Source organism: Adiantum capillus-veneris, chromosome 20 (assembly GCF_014529385.1).
Source record: "Adiantum capillus-veneris isolate H3 chromosome 20, ASM1452938v2, whole genome shotgun sequence".
NCBI lineage: Eukaryota > Viridiplantae > Streptophyta > Polypodiopsida > Polypodiales > Pteridaceae > Adiantum > Adiantum capillus-veneris.
The window spans coordinates 16,984,479-17,001,634 of NC_140950.1; the positions used below are offsets into that span (position 1 = coordinate 16,984,479).

General features: G+C 44.1%; 1 protein-coding gene across 3 annotated transcripts in view; it reads right to left on the minus strand.

Moving 5' to 3' along the window:
- Nucleotides 1-3,419: 3,419 nt before the first annotated feature.
- Nucleotides 3,420-17,156, minus strand: part of LOC147432173 (zinc finger CCCH domain-containing protein 41-like) — a 58,338-nt gene continuing 44,601 nt past the window's right edge. The window contains exons 6-7 of one of the 3 annotated variants that reach the window (XM_086492157.1): nucleotides 4,900-5,338; nucleotides 3,420-4,153 (exon numbers count right to left, since the gene is read on the minus strand). In XM_086492157.1, the coding sequence (XP_086348283.1) occupies nucleotides 4,116-4,153; nucleotides 4,900-5,338 (477 nt within the window). In that variant the 3' untranslated portion in view covers nucleotides 3,420-4,115. Of the gene's footprint in view, nucleotides 4,154-4,331; nucleotides 5,339-17,156 lie in introns of those variants that run through there. The other 2 variants (XM_086492160.1, XM_086492158.1) reach the window with 2 other exon arrangements.

The following is a 17,156-nucleotide window of genomic DNA, read 5'->3' on the forward strand; positions in this document are numbered from 1 at the left end:
CCAGCCATCCCAAGGTTTTCTTGTACTTTTAACAAGCCTTCAGGCTGGTTTACTCCTTCGTGTTTATGTTCCTGTTCTTGATCAATCACCATTTAGGATAGATGTGTAACAGTTGAGGGTTTGCTTCTATTCTTGAAGCTTATCTCCATTTACTTTCTATCTTCATCTTCTGCTTGCAATTTTGGCTATCAACCATCGCCATGTTCTTCCATCTCCTTTGCCTCAATCATGACTTGTTCCATTTTGCTCTATACGCTTGATGCACATCTTCATTAGAGCGGCTCTTCATTTCCATGATTTATTTTCCCACACTGACCCCAAGAGCTACATACAATCGTGTAAACTTGGTGACTTCCATGGCACCAGAGAGTCTTCCAAGCAGCGGCTCCCTTGATCTTAGGTTTTGCAATGCTATTACCATGTTGTTTTAGAAGATTTTGTGAAATTAATAAGGCCATGCTATTAGAGAGCTAAGCAATTTTGGCTTCAACTTGAAAAAGCTATTCAGTAAGCCTTATTTCTTTTTCTATGGCTTCTTGTAGTTTCTATGTTAAGAGCTCCTCTATTGAATGGACTACCTCTCTTGGCAGCACTCACTTGCATTTGGCCCTCAAAATCTCAACGCTCTCAATTAGTTGTCACTAGCCTTAGCTCTAGGTCCCATGTCCTTTTGTTCTCGCTTTCTTTTTTGCGGAGAAAGCTCGACTATCGGAGAGCTTCACACACAACTTCTTCATCTAGCCATTGCGCCTTTGCATAGAGATCCTCCTTTCTTCTTGATAGCATTTACCCAAGTTTGGAAGTTGCAAAAGCTTGGATTCTTGAAAATCTACATTTACTGGCCATTCCTTCCAACTTCCACATCATCTTTTCTATTTACATCTACTTGTGGCACAATCCCATGACAATTCTCCGGAGTTTTGGAGGTTGATCTTGCCTCCGTATCTCAACGCCAATGCAGATCATAGCCTATGGATAATGGTCAAGGCTAGACTTTCCTTTCCCCTCTACCAAATTCAGCTCTTTTAGATTTTCATTCTTCCTCCTCCTTTGTTCCCGCTCTCACACTTTTCGGAGGTCTGTTCTCTTTGGCTTTTTGAGCTAATTGCTCCATTGTCATGATTGCAATCGGTTAAATATTTTCAACATCCATGAGCTCAGAATAAGCTCTTGGTTGTTGTTGCACTTATCCGGGATTGTCATAGTGTTATCTTTGGACGTCGGTAAGGAATTTATATGCACCCAAACTGAGAGCTCAAAATAATTTTGGAGCTCAACAAGCTCCCAAAGAGACGTGCTCCCAACTTAGCCTGATGTAGTGCCCAATTGTGCAATGTGAAACAGTCACGGAGTTCTCAACAATCTTAACACTTGTGCCATGCCCTTATGGTTCATTGTCTTAACTCTACCGCATGCTTGCATCCGATTGGCATGATATCAACATGAATCAAACGAAAGAGAAATCTTTTAAAGGGGTGCTTCCTCCTAAAAACCGGAAAACCGGAGCCTCCGATCTTTTAGATGGGTGCTTCCTCCTAGAAACAAAAATAAAGATAAAAGGTTCTCATCAAATTCTTTGAGTAGCAACTTTAGCTTTGGGATGTGTTGACTCGTAGATAGTAGGCTTATAGTAATTATTAGTCCATACATCTTCTCTAGGTGAATATGATCCCTCAACAGCACCATTTTGGAAGTTGGGTAACGATTAACATTGTGATAATTGTAGAAAAGAACACTAGGTACGCTTGTACTTGCAAAATAGAATATTGGTGCAAGACATTATTGGAATTTGCAACAACAATATGAGATAGGCTTTACACCTATGTACAAATCCATAACAACAACACACAATTATCCCCTCTTGTGTAAATTGAAAAATATAGCTCTACGTGGTTCATGGCCTACCCACAAGTATACGAACCCCTTTGGAAAATTTAAAAGTATTATATGCTCATATAGGGTACTTCCGATTTGGCATCATCTATAGCTGATGGTAAGAGTGAAGTATGACACATGGTACACTTGGCATTGTATGATGATTTGATGTACTTCATTTCTTAGAGTAGCCTCTTTAGGTGGCTCATGGTAAAGCTCAGTCAAATTTCGTGAGAGCGCACATTGTTGGGTTAGGCAAGTGGCGCATGGGCAAAGTGCTCCAAATGTGCCTAAGTACTGCATATAACCAAGCTAGGGTGAATAGATAAGCCACTACTAGCCTTAGATATGATCCCAACACATCCTTTCATGCTCATCAATGACCATGGGTTCCCCACCTCCCCTCCTTGACTATAGCATGGCTCATGGAGGCCTTCACCCCTTCACTCCTTACCAACTTAGCGGGCTCTTGTTCATTTGCCCCTTACCCCTTGTTCATTGCTTTGTGACACACAAGGTTCAAGTTTGGACTGAACCAGTCTGAAATATGCTTATCAGAAAACACTATTGAATTACATATCCTTTGGTTGGGCGAATACTTAAAAGGGAAAAATCCAATATCCATGTTCTGTTGTCTTGCATGCCTAAACCAAACTCTCAATATACGTCCAACTTGACCTCCTAAAAAGCCAAATACCCATTGGGTGACAAATTTCCCAAACAACTTAAAGAATGCACCTCTTCAACTCCCCTAGGTCAACCTGTTTCACATCACAAAGTCTAGCCACATTCTGAACCCCACAAACTCTAAACTTGAACATTGGCATCCTCATCCTTTTTTGTTTGAGAAACAAACAAAATTCTGGGCAGCAGTAACCATGCTACCCTGAGCTTTTAGTGAAGAGAATCTATCAACTCCTCCATCCCTCAACAGTTCTTCCGAATCTTAAAAGTTTTGTGTAGGCTACCTATTGCATCGAACGCTCCTTGCCGTGCATCTCATTGTGGCAGGGTTTAATTGCCAAAATGTTACTGTTTATCATGACAAGTATACTACAAGGTGGAAACAACAAGGCTCGAGGAGAACTGCCCCGGACAATTTACACCCTAGGACATAGCTTGTTGCACAGTAGTAAGTACATCGAAGTACACTTAGAAAGGACAGAGAGCAAGGTACCAAACATCCTGTTCAAATAGTCAAAAGGTCTACAAACGGTCAAACTCAACAAAACACGTGTGCACAAAAATACACAATTCTACCCTCGCACCAATAGCTATAACTAGAAGACTTTGGCCGATTGCATGTGCATTTTATTTCTCGTCCTTGGCCAGTTGTAAGACTCTAGATAAAAGACTTTGACACTACGAGGCAATAACACAACAGGCTGCACTGCCGATGGGGACGAGATGCTTTCCACCATTGCTAGCTATATTCACAATAACCTGCTCGCTCTCGTCACTCAAACCTGTGCAAGATATTGGATTTTGCAGCCAAAGGCAATATACATGGGCTGCGGGCATGCATCCAAGAAAAGACGCCCCTTTCCAGATTGGCATACACCATAACAGCACCGATTCTATGAGACTCAGGTTAAATAGTATGGTAAACAACAGAAGTAAAGCCTAGGACTTCTCTCCACCCATTGAAACTCCAGACTCTAAGGCCTGAAGTAAAGGTAAATACAGGCACAAGCTCCAATTTCTCACTTTTCTGTTGTTTTCGGCTCTCATATACCTCCTACATATAAGAACTCTCATTTTTAGTAAGCTTCGACTTGCTCCTGCTGTTGGACCATCTTCAGATTACTCGAAAAGCAACATCTGAAGCTTAGCATAATTAAGCAGCTTTTACTCTTGCAGTTCTAGAGCAACAAAAAGGAAAAATACTCAACTTTCGGTTTTTCATCCACTCTAGACAAGTCACTGAAAAATAGTCTCCACCCATTGTAAAGGCCCACTTCATGCCTTTTGCTTGAAAACTGTGTTAATTTCTCACCCAGAAACCTCAAACTTCACATGTTCAACAGATCAATGTCGCCAGTAAATTCATTGGCTATTTTAGCTTATACCACCCTGGCTGTTTTAGCTTATATCACCCTGAGGCTTCCTTTCCTGAGAGTAAAGAAAAGAGTACAGAAAACGAGAGGTACCTTGGTTGATGTTACGGAGACATGATGGGATCTATAAATCAGCTAGGAACAACGAGGATCTAGAGTCGTCATTCAGGCCCTTCTGCAACCTTACAACTCCACAATAGCTGGCAATGGAGACAATTGAACTACAAACACAAGTTCCTGATTTCAGGAGTAAAATTTTGCAAAACAAAAAACAATATGCAGTACTCTTCAATATGAAAAGTCACAAGCAGGAACTACTTAGACGTCGTAAACCACGTGCCCTCTAGAGATTTATCCTCAACCGTGCATCATTACTACTTCCATACAAACAGTAACATAAACTGAAGAAATCACCTTTTTATAAACCCCTTCTCTTCAATGGTGGCTGACCAACAGAGTATTTGTTAGGTGACAAGGCCAGATGATTCTGAGATGTTCCCTTTTTAAACATGACAAGGTGATATAATGTACAGTCTCAGACCATAATACTGTATTTTAAGCTTGCTCAATGCCACCTATGGCCCTTAATGTCTGCTTCTGCCCTCCAACATGGAGCCGCATAAACATTTGTTAAAAGCAAAGTAAAGAACCAAAGGTTGGAGCCATTCTAGCTTCCAACCACAGCAAAAATTAATCATAACTGATGCGGATGAGCAGACCGTGTACATGGGCTGGCCATTAGCAGCTTAGCGTGTTCCTTGAGTTCGATGAAACCCTGGCAACCTCAAGTAAATGATGGGACCTTTCACCTCAATCTGCAAAATTTTTTACCCTACAACCAGTATATAATTTAAACAGATGCTACTCACAATTTTACAGCATCCAATGAAATGATCGGAATCTAACAAGCTTCATCACCCACTCATCAAACTGTATCAACCAGCAGTGTTAGATTCCACAACGTTACCTTCTTCAGAAACCTTCTCCAAGTCACCTGCAAGCGTAGCAACACACTCATTTTTCAGTTGACTGTCTGTCTCACATCCACCTTCAATGTCAGAGCCATTCCCAGCAGCTGATGTGCGAGTCCGTGAAGATTGCCCGTCTTCTGCTCCTTTCTCGTTCTTCAAACCACTGATTGGACTATTCTTCATCTCCACATGCGCATTATCTGATGATGTTACACTAGTAGTATTCGAAGGAGGATTGACCCAGCTAAACTGAAGAGCTGTCCCTTGGAACCACCTACCTTGCGCATAAGCTTTCTCAGCAGCAATTCTTGTACTGAAGGTCACCTTCGCAGTCGCTTTTTCTGTGAAATTGGATTCTCCTTGTCTATCCAAATCTTCTATCTCCACACTCACCACATCCCCAAAAAATTGGAAATGATGTTTCAATATGGCTATCTGTAATGCATTTAAAAAGACTATTTATGTACTTCTGAATAAAGAAATCAAGAATACAGAATCACGAAACGGAGTGCTAGTGATAAATCTCTTTTCCACATATCTAGACGAATCCAGGAGAAATTCAACTTCAGTTATTAAAAAAAATGCAAGATGTAGATTCATGCTAGTCCTCCAAAAGAGAACATGACCATCAGCTCCAACATGCATAGTGTTGAAAAATTAGAGTGTCCTCAGTAATGTTACCAATGGCTGTAGAGCTGGGTAGCAACACACACAGACGTACACACAGGCGGCATACATTAAAACAAAGTCTCTATATTGAGTTCTGTCATGGCCCCAAAGAGAGCAGATTCAGTCACATGGAAGGATTAGCACTAACAATGAACCTATGTAATGAATAATCTCCCACAATGTAGTAGACAGACATACGCACCCTTGAAGAGAGAAAATTAGAATGATTTTAATTGGTCGCAACTGATGCAAAAATCTCACAATGTGAAATCTGAATGTTTACTGGTACGACTTTGAAATAAACCTAGATGAATCCAAGAAAAGCCCAAATCACCTTCGCAAGTTCGCAGGAACCCTCCACAGTTATATAACCATCAGCTCAAATATGTGTTGTAGTGACTAAATAGTGTGACATCAAAATTAGCATCAGCAATCGTTGGTATGCGCGTTGTCATCAGATCACCTGCCAGGATGCAGCTATGCTGGCAAAAGCAGCCAGAGGGTGAAGCGTGAGCAAAACACAGAGTGCTCTTGCAAAAAGCAAGACAGGAAAGGGAATCCTGACAGGTCATGAAGGATGTGTATTAATAGAGGGAACTCAACAAGTAGCCATCAAAACCGATTCCCTATTCCTCAACTAGATGGCATTCTTGACAGGTTGCAGGGATCTACTTTAAAAGGCCAGACATTAATTTGATGAAAGCCAGAACTCAAAGAATAACGCAGAGCTGCAGTACTGCTGAAGTGGCACTACCCGAAATTTGCAGCACAATTTGCGGCAGCTGACGTGGCAGTCCAAACGGCAGTCTGCGCTGTTGCTTTTTGGGAGCTACTGTTTTTAGAGCTTCTGCTTTTTGGGGTTTGTTTTTTCTTCATTAAAAATTTTTGAAGGCTTACGGATTGGCGTTTCAGTACATACGTTTTGTTTGTTTCTTCTTCACTTGCAGAATTTCAAAGGCTTTTAAGCCTTGATTTTTATTAGGGTAGGTATAAGATTTACGGGGCCCAAATTTGATTGTGGGGCTGAGCCTGTGGCTGGCCGCTGGCAGTGCTGCAAATCATGCTATGCGTGGCAAACTCTAGCACGCAACAACCATGTCAACCATCTCAACATTAGCTACCCCCCCCCCCCCGCCCTGCTCTGCCTCGCGCTCCCGCTACCCTGCCCTGCCGCACTCTCGCTCCCTCTCCCTCTCTCGCGCTTCCGCTGCCCTGCTGCATCACGCTCTCTCTCTCTCTCTCTCTCTCTCTCCCTCTCCCCCACTCCCCTGCTCTGCTCCTGCTCTGCCTCGCACTCCTGCTAGCCTGCCCCGCCGCGCTCTCGCTGCCTCTCCCTCTCTCACGCTTCCGCTGCCCTATTCCCGCGCTCCTGCTGCATCGTGCTCTTCCCCCTCTGCAAACTCCCCCCCCGCCGCCTCACGCTCTTCACCCCATTTCCCCCGCTGCCTCACGCTACCTTGCTCCCTGGAGTTCCCCCCCCCCCCCCCCCCCCCGCGGTTGCGTAGAGAGAGAAAGTTGAGAGGGATGGTGCCTCTAAGTAATAAAGTAGCCTCCAAACAAAAAGGAGTGAGGACTGTAGAAGCAGGCCAAAAAACATTCAGGAGTGTAGTCTCCTAAAGGCTAAATCCAAAACATAACTAGAGACTATCTGCTAGAATCTAACTAACACTAGAGTCAACAGTGAACACCATACGGCATAAGTAAATGTCCAAAACCATGGTCCAAAAGCAGGTGGCCATGTGTAGTGAGCTCTAACTCTCACCATAGCTCACATCCTCATCGTCATAAGCAGCATCATCCTCGTCTCATCCTCATCCTCATCCTCATCACCACCAACTGAGCATGATGCTCCAATATGATTGGTACCAGCAATGGGAATAGGCTCTATCGCATCTGTAGTACTCTCTGCAATGGCCTCTTGAATCTCTTGCAAGGCAAGCAAGCGGTCCTCATCTATTTCCTTATTGAGCATTTCCAATGTGACCTCCATTCTCTCATAGCCACGCTCTTTGATTTTGGATATGAGCCTCTGTTAGGGAATAAAGGCCTAAGTGCCTTGTACTTATAAGTTAAAAAGACTTATAAGTGAGGGGGCCCAAGTGTGAATGGCCCCCTAGTCACTTACTCATATACTCAAATGTGAAGCCCAAAAACAAAAGCGTGACTTTTCCCAAATCTCTAAACGAGCTCTCTCTCTCTCTCTCTCTCTCTCTCTCTCTCAAGTTCTTCTCTGCGTGAGCTTCTTCTGCGCCACCCTCCTCTTCTCCTTCACTCTCATTGCATAGGATAACAAGTGGGCTCTCTCTCCTGCTCCCCCACACATGGTATCAGAGCTTTAGGGTTTCCAAGAGAGCCATTTTCGCAACACAGATCAGAATTCTGTTCTTGCTCGCTGCGGGAAGGATATTCAACCGTTTTCGATCAACTCTCTCGCGAAGGGATCCTCTCACCGTGTAGAATCGACCTCCGGTGACAGTTTCCCCAAAATTAGGGTTTCAAAAACTGGCGAACAGCAGCCTATTTCTGCTGAAATTGACCAATTTCGGGGTCAATTTGATGCAATTTCATTAGGGCAAGTCTCACAGGTCAATCTTACAGGTGTTTCCACCAACGAGGTTCTGAAAATTCAGCAAAACAGGTGTTTACAGGTCTGATTTTTGCCCTAAAACAGGGAATTTCAGCAAGCAAATGATGTATACACCTTGTGGAAACCTTTGGTAAGGGTTTGGCAGTGAATGTACGCTGTTTTGGGGTGATTTTGCGTGAAATTTGCTCGCTGTTTTTCTGTAACAGCAAGCTGTTTTTTGCCCGATTGCGCACATTTGGACGTGTTTAGGTCGGCAAAACAGGGTTTCAGTGTTTGCAATCACTCAGAATGGTTTCTAGCAGTGAAAGTGGCAATTTGTTGCACATTCGCAAGCTTGAAGGGGCCCATAACTTTGCTATATGGAAGAAGCAATGTTATAATGTGATGTTGCAGAAGAAACAGGCGAAACCTATTAAGTTACAGGGTGTGAAACCGGTTGATATGGAGGTTGAAGAATGGGAAGAAGTGGACGAGTTGGCTCGCTCCACGATCATGCTTTCGGTGTCTGACAATTTACTCTTCAATGTAGAGAATGAGCAGACAGCATGGGGCATGTGGAAGCGTTTAGACGAGTTGTATGCACAGCAGAGTGCTGCCAGTAAAGTGTATTGGCTTAAGAAGCTTATGGATCTCCGCATGAAGGAGGGTACGCACATGTCAGTGCACCTCAATGAATTCAATTCTATTTTCAGCCAACTGACAGAGCTGAAATTCACGATTGATGAGGAGTTCAAAGCTACTTTTCTGCTATGCACATTGCCCGAGAGTTGGGATGTATTCCGGACAGCTCTTAGTAACTCAAGTGCGTCACTTAAGTATGCAGATGTAGAGAGCTCTCTTGATGGAAGAGATGAACAGGAAGAACACCACAGGTGGGTCTTCTAATGCATTGCACTTGAGAGGCAGGTCTCAACAGAGGGAGAAATCTGACAGTAAGGACAGGGCACGCAGCAAATCTCGTAGGAAAGATGTTGTGTGTCATCATTGTGGAAAGAAAGGGCATTATAAACGGGAATGCTATGAGTGGAAGAAAGAGAAGAACAAGGGTGCTGAAACTGATGCAAAGGACAAGGGAAATGCCAAGAAGAGCACTGTGTTGATTGAGGAGATCAATGTTGCTAGTAGTTGTGACAGTGACAGCAGCACTGATGTACTCAATGCCTCTTCTGTGGATGCACATACCCTTGCTATGGGTTCTGATGTGGACATGCATACTTGGATTCTTGATTCAGGTGCCTCCTTTCATGTAACACCTCATAGGGATTGGTTTACACAGTACTCAGGTGAGGTGCAGGGCACTGTTTATTTGGGAGACAACTATGCATGTGACATTGCAGGTATTGGCAGTGTCCAGTTTTCTTTTGCTGATGGTATGACTTTTGTTTTGCACAAAGTGCGTCATGTGCCACAACTCAAGAAGAGTTTGATTAGTACAGGGCAGCTAGATGATGCAGGCTATCACACCACTTTTGGTGATAGCAAGTGGAAAATTTGTAAAGGGGCCCGGATTGTAGCCAAGGGTTGTAAATCGGACACTTTGTATCCTTTGCATGTATCTAGTGTGCGTGACCATGTTGTCGCCGTAACCGAGCAGCCAAGTGTCTCTTTGTGGCATGGCCGGTTGGGACACATGAGTAAAAGAGGAATGGAAACTCTGTCTCGTTGTGGTTATTTGCCGTGTTTGAGGTATGCTGATTTTTCTCATTGTGAGCACTGTATTTATGGTAAGCACAGTCAAACACCGCACAAAAGGTCACTTTCTTTGAAGTCTGACAGGTTACACTTAGTGCATTCCGATGTATGTGAAATGCCACAGTTGTCCTTAGGGGGAAAGAAATATTTTGTCTCATTTATCGATGATGCTACACGTAAGGTGTGGGTGTATCCAATACGTGCTAAAAGCGATGTTTTGGATACTTTCAAGAAGTTTCTTGCGTTTGTTGAGAATCAAACTGACAAGAAGCTTAGGTCTTTGCGCTCAGACAATGGGGGGGAGTATGTATCAAAAGCATTTATTGACTTTTGTGCTACTAAAGGTATTAAAAGAGAGCTCACGGCTCCTTTTAATCCCTCTCAGAATGGAGTTGCAGAGAGGTTGAACCGGACTATCCAAGAGAAAGTTCGGAGTATGCTGTCACATGCTGCATTACCTCATGGTTTTTGGGCAGAAGCTGTGCAAACAGCTATTCACTTGATTACTCGCTCACCTAGCAAGGCTTTGGGTGGAAAGGTGCCTGAGGAGGTGTGGTCTGGCAAGCCACCCTCATATGCACATTTAAGAGTGTTTGGTTGTGAGACCTATGTTCACATCTGGAGTGAACTTCGCACCAAACTAGAACCGAAGTCTCATAAATGCATTTTCCTAGGATATGGTGAGGATGGTGAAATGGGGTATAGATTATGGGATCCCGCATTACGGAAAATCATACGCAGCAATGATGTCATCTTCAATGAGAATTGCATGCACAAACAGCCCACAAAGGTCGAGGAAGTGCGCCGGGTTGTTTTTCGTGAAGATGTTACATATGGACAGCCAAGAAGGCCCAATGTTCAGCAGCCTTTACATGCTGAAAATGCTGCTGAAAATCAGCCATTAGCTGCTGAAAATCAGCCCCAACAAGTTGCCATTGATGCACCACAGGTAGGGGAACAGGTTGATGCTCCTAGACCGCCCGTTGTTGTGATGCAACCAGCTGAACAGCCTGCTGTTTTTGATGGTTTACAGGCTGAAAATCCACCTGTTATGGATCATTGGGTGCGTAGGTCTACTCGGGTGACAAGGCCCCCCGATAGATATGAACCGTCTTTGGACTATGTCATGCTTACTGATTGTGGTGAGCCGTCTTGCTATAAAGAGGCTATGCAACGGGAAGACAGTAAGAAATGGTTCAAAGCAATGGTTTCGGAAATGCAGTCTTTGGAGAAAAACCATACATGGGACTTGGTTGATTTGCCTAAAGGGCATAAGGCTCTGCCATGTAAATGGGTTTACAAGACCAAGGTCACATCTGATGCTTCTTCTAAGTACAAGGCACGTTTGGTTGCTAAAGGGTACAAACAAAAGCATGGTGTTGATTTTGATGAGATTTTTTCTCCTGTTATAAAGCTTGCCACATTACGTCTTGTTTTAGGCCTGGTTGCCTCTGAAGATATGGAGTTAAAGCAAATGGATGTCAAAACAGCGTTTTTGCATGGCGATTTGCTTGAGATGATCTATATGATGCAGCCAGAAGGTTTTGTGTCAAAGGGGCAAGAGAAGAAAGTATGTAGACTCTTGAAGAGCTTGTATGGTTTGAAACAGTCTCCCCGTGCATGGTATCACAAGTTTGATACATTCATGAGGTCTCAAGGATACAAAAGAAGTAATTCTGATCACTGTTTGTATATCAAAACGGCAAGTGATGGATCTCTTCTATTGCTGATTTTGTATGTTGATGACATGCTTATTGCGGGTAACAATGTCACGGAGTTGGATGCACTACAGCAAAGCTTAAAGAATCGCTTGGACATGAAGGATCTTGGTAATGCTAATCATATTTTGGGCATGCGTATCTCTCGAGATAGACTCAACAGGCGTCTGTATCTATCTCAACGAGATTATGTTAATAAGGTGCTACATCGTTTTCATATGGATGGGGGAAAGGCACTTGGTACTCCGCTGCCTCCATATGTAAAACTGACTGCACATGACTGCCCAAACACAGATGATATGCGGGCTGAAATGGCCAAGATTCCTTATGCATCAGCCGTTGGCAGTTTGATGTATGATATGGTTGCTACACGTCCGGACATTGCATTTGCGGTGGGAGTGGTAAGCAGGTACATGAGCAATCCTGGCAAAAAGCATTGGGAAGCAGTGAAGTGTATCTTGAGATACTTGAAAGGCACTAAAGACTTGTGCATTTGTTTTGGGAAGGGTGAGACATCTGTGCATGGCTTTACAGATGCAGATTTTGCTGGACATCCAGATTGTAGGAAGTCTACTTCTGGATATGTGTTTACATTCACAGGAGGTGCAGTTTCTTGGATTTCTAGACTGCAAAAATGTGTTGCTTTGTCTACCACTGAGGCTGAGTATGTGGCTGCCACTGAGGCATGCAAAGAAGCTTTGTGGCTCATGCGTTTGGTAGAAGAGCTTGGCATTAAGTCACTGGTTCCTGTGCTACACTGTGATAGTCAGAGTGCTATTATGCTTGCAAGGAATCCTGTTTTTCATGCCAAGACAAAGCACATAGAGGTGAAGTATCATTTTATCAGGAGTGTGCTTGATGACAAGAGCATTACACTTGTCAAGGTGCACACAGATGACAATCCTGCAGATCTTTTGACCAAGAGTCTTCCAGCAGAGCGGTTTGCATATTGCCGTCAGATGATGGGTGTTGGATGAGTAAGTGCATGATCAGCTGTTGTATTATAGTTAGCTGATTCTTTGATCTCCCAAGGTACATTGCCTTTAGGTGGGAGGTTGTTAGGGAATAAAGGCCTAAGTGCCTTGTACTTATAACTTATAAGTTAAAAAGACTTATAAGTGAGGGGGCCCAAGTGTGAATGGCCCCCTAGTCACTTACTCATATACTCAAATGTGAAGCCCAAAAACAAAAGCGTGACTTTTCCCAAATCTCTCTCTCTCTCTCTCTCTCTCTCTCTCTCTCTCTCTCTCACGTTCTTCTCTGCGTGAGCTTCTTCTGCGCCACCCTCCTCTTCTCCTTCACTCTCATTGCATAGGATAACAAGTGGGCTCTCTCTCCTGCTCCCCCACAGCCTCAAGTTTGTGTGTATGTACACAAGCTTCTCTATATAAGATGGGAGTAGCCTATTTCTTCTCTTGGTATGAATGAGAGAGAAGGTGCTCCAATTTCTCTCACATGGAGAGACACATGTCCCTTGAGAAAGCACCCTCAAAGCAAGAGCTTGCAAAGCGGGTATGCAAGCCCTAAAAGTTTCCCACCATTTAACTCCCTCTTGAATCCTATTTGAATCTTTTGCAATTGGATGAGCAAATGACTTGCTTTCAGCTTTATAGATGTCAAACTCATCAATTAGGGTGCCTTGCAAGGTCAAATCACCCTTGGTGTACCTGTCCAAGAATGGAATGTCATCCATCCTTCATGCACCTCGCCATCACTGTCTTGCCCTCTTCCTCGCCATATACTATATAGGATGCAACATATATCCAACAGCATGTAATGGTGTGTGCAACATATTCCATTTTTCAATGCATGCATCCCTAATCTCTCTCATCCTTGCAGCATAAATGCCTTGCATGTTTTCAATTTGCTCTACCATGCGATCCGTAAGCTCGTACATAAGCCCCATGGTGGCTCCTTCCAAAACCAATCGGAGAATTTTCAAAATTGGAGCAGTTATTTTCAAAATCAGCCTGGCCTCTTGCCAAAAGGATGCATTAAACACAATGTTAGAGACCTCGGTAGCCTTTTCAGTCTTGGATCTCTTCATCTTCCCAAATTTGTCATCAATCATAAGCTTACGCATACCTTGCATGCATCTCTCATCCACAAGATTGGCCAACATAATAAAGTAGTACACAATAGAGTGGCGGACGACTTTACCAAGTTCTTCTTGCTCAATGCCCACACAGTAGACTTTCTTGTCATAAATGTGACAATCTTTGTTGCATCCTCAGGCACTTTTGAAACCCAACCAATCTGCCCAACGTCCTCAAAGAAAAGGTCCAAGCAATGGCAAGCACATCTGGTAAAAAGAAATGTGTTTCCACTCCCTTTCAATCATCTCCCCAACACCAACACAATTGGTTGCATTGTCTATGCATACTTGCACAACATTTGTTGGGCCAACCTCTCTGATAACCTGTTTGAGATGCTTAGCAATGAATTCTAATGTGTGTGTTTCCCAAGATGTGTCTACAGCTTTCAAAAACATTGACCCATGAATAGAGCATGCAAGAAAGTTAATGATAGGCATGCGCCTAGTGTCAGACCATCCATCACACACAATAGAGCATCCATATCTTTTCCATTTCTCGCGCACACCCATGATCTCAGTCTTTACGCATTTGACCTCTTCATTCAATCCTGTGGTGCGCAAAGCATGATAAGAAGGGGGAACATACGAGGAACCTGCTTGTCCCATAGCTTTCACCATCTACAAAAAGTAAGGGCTCCTTACTTTCCATGAAGGAACATCTTCAGCATAAAAAAACCTGCGCAAGGCTTGGTCTGCTTGCTTCCGTGTTTGCAAGCCAAATGCACTTGCCAAACCCCCTTGAGCAGCCTTCCTAATCTTGCTTGAGGACCCCACATTGGACTTGGAAGAGCCACTGACATTGATCGTTCCCTTAGCATGCGTACTCATTGAAGCACCTCCTTGAGCTTGAGACGTGTCTCCTTCCAAATCATTGACCAATGCATCCACAAAAGCAGCTCTGTCTTCTCCCTCTCACCTTGCATCTGCATGCAATCTTCTAACAATCTCTACAACATCGGCGAGGGCCTCATCACTATTGGAAGCTCTCGTACTTTCTGGTGCCGGAGGAGGAGGTACCACCTGGGGCATCAGAGGGGGTAACATGTTGTTCAAAAATTGTTGAAAACTGTGCAGGATCGAAAGATTCTGCTAAGGATGCCGCGAAAGAATGTCGTGAAGCTCGTTGAGCAGAAACTGCAAATATTCTGCTGAATCCATGAATTCCAAGTATTGGGTTCTTAATTGGCTTATGCCCTGTAAGACACTGCGGTGAAGACGGGAGCGCGCCCACCAATGCGCGATGAAGTAAGGTGGGAGTGACTAATAAGTCCGGGTTGGAGGGCGATGATACCTCAAATCAAATTCAAAAAGCTGTCTGCTCTTTTGTAGAACCGGTATGCTTTCAGAAAAGCACACGCCTGATGCTCTGATACCACTGTCACAAGACGGGCACCACATGCCAATAGAAAAGAACAGACTGAACAGACTTTTAGCACTTCAATAACAACTGAACTGAAAGAGAGAGACGACACGGAGTGGCGGAATTCCACCCCAGAGAGTATTGGCCCCAAACCTTGGCGCCCCTTTCGGTATTTCTTTATATTGCATCCACACAGTACAAGTCGGTACTCCAGACTCTGCACCTTCGCTAGGAAGCATGCCAGAGAATGAGCCCTAGCCTCATATTTAAAGGCCCTTGGCGTGAAAAGCAGTTACAATAAAAAGCCTTTAAAACTCAAAAGCTTCTGGTCCAAAAGCAAAGCTAAAAAGCTGCCAACGTAAATCACGGAAATTCGTACAGCCTGCCACGTCATCAACCAGCACAAAACGCGGAAATCCGCATAGCCTGCCACGTCATCATGTTGACGAAAATTTTGGAAATCTGTCTGCTATTGCCCTTAGGGTTAGGGTTAGGGTTTCTGCAATTTTAGGGTTAGGGTTTCCAGAATTAGGGTTTCAGCAGTTAGGGTTTCTTGCAAAATTAGGGTTAGGGTTTCTGCTCTTGGGCAACCACGTCATCTGTAAGTTGGCTCCATTCTTTAGGCTTTGACACGTCAACAGTTTGTTACAACTTGCAGAGGTGCGATCGCAAAATGTTCTCGAAGAGGGAGAGCTTCAACCCTCAGTAATTGAAGAGCTTAACACGATTAAAGAACAAATGCGGGTCATCAAAGAAGGTGAGGAGCAACAAAAAGAAATGACGACCTCGTGGGTAGATGTCATCACAAAGACCCAACAAAAAGCAGAAAAGGCCGAAAAATGGATCGAGATTGTCAAGAAAGGAAAGGGCAAGGAAATAACCCCACCCCCACACCAACCATCATTAACTTGACACTAGAAGAGGAGCAAAGGAGACGTGTGCAGGCCTTACACGTAAGGATATGTGGCTTGAGAGACCAAGATAATGTGGATGAAGAGGTGAAAGAACTCATAACTCTGGTGGGGGTTAATGAGCAGACACATACGAGGGCTTGGAGAGTGGGCAATAAGCAAAGTGGGAGCAACAGAGAAACCTCGAAAGAAAGGGCACTCATCCTCCATTTCCCCTCCATGGAAGCAAAGAAGGACTTCTCGAAGAAGAGACCAACTCTAAAGAAGACAGGCATCTTTCTTGGAGATGACCTCACCCTCTTGCAGATTGCTCATATGCAATAAGTAATGCCGGAAATTAGAGCAACAAGGGAGAAAAAGAAGATCGCAATTTACAGGGTTCACAGGTTCAGTTTCAGGAACTGCGAACAAAGCTTTGGCTTTTTGACACTCTAATGACTTCAGCTATGCTCTACAGAGTTCAGGTATGGGGACCCTTAGTAGACCATCATGGGAGATCTAGCAACACAGATGGATGGAGATATATGGAGAGGCCTCTGGTCTATGATCGCTCGGATGATTCAAGCTAAGGCCTCAGTGCCACATGAGATTATCCGAGCCGAGCTAGCCGCACCACCACCCCCCTTCCCCCCCCCCCCCCCCCCCCCCCGGCTCTCGTGGTGGAGACATTGACTAGATCACTATCCTTTATACACAGTTTATGGGATCTCCCCAGGGACAAATACGCTCGGCTTGCCATAGAGTCATCTCGACAACTAGCGCTACAAGGCGATACAGCATGTTGGTATGGACAGATGACAGCATGGTTTCAGTCACATGGTTTCAACATGGATAGATTGCCTCCGTTTCAATACTCCCTGGATGCACCATCCCTGTCCCTCACATGGACAAAGATCCTAGACTCATACGCCAGGGTCTGATTCAACTAGATACCAGGAGCACATGGATACAGTCGACACAGGAGTTGGGCACGAAGATGGCCTTCTATAGAGAGCATCTTCTCCAACTCACGGAGGACGGTTTTGTGACTAGGCCTACATACATGAATACACACTTATCTCATGGGATAAGATGCGCTATTGGGCAAATACGCACATCCTCACATCAGCTCCAAATCAAGACTGGCCGATTTCGAGGGGTACCAGCAGTGGCCAGGATATGTCACCTATGCAACTTAGAGCCAGAGACATAGCTACACTACACATGTCATTGACGAGTGTA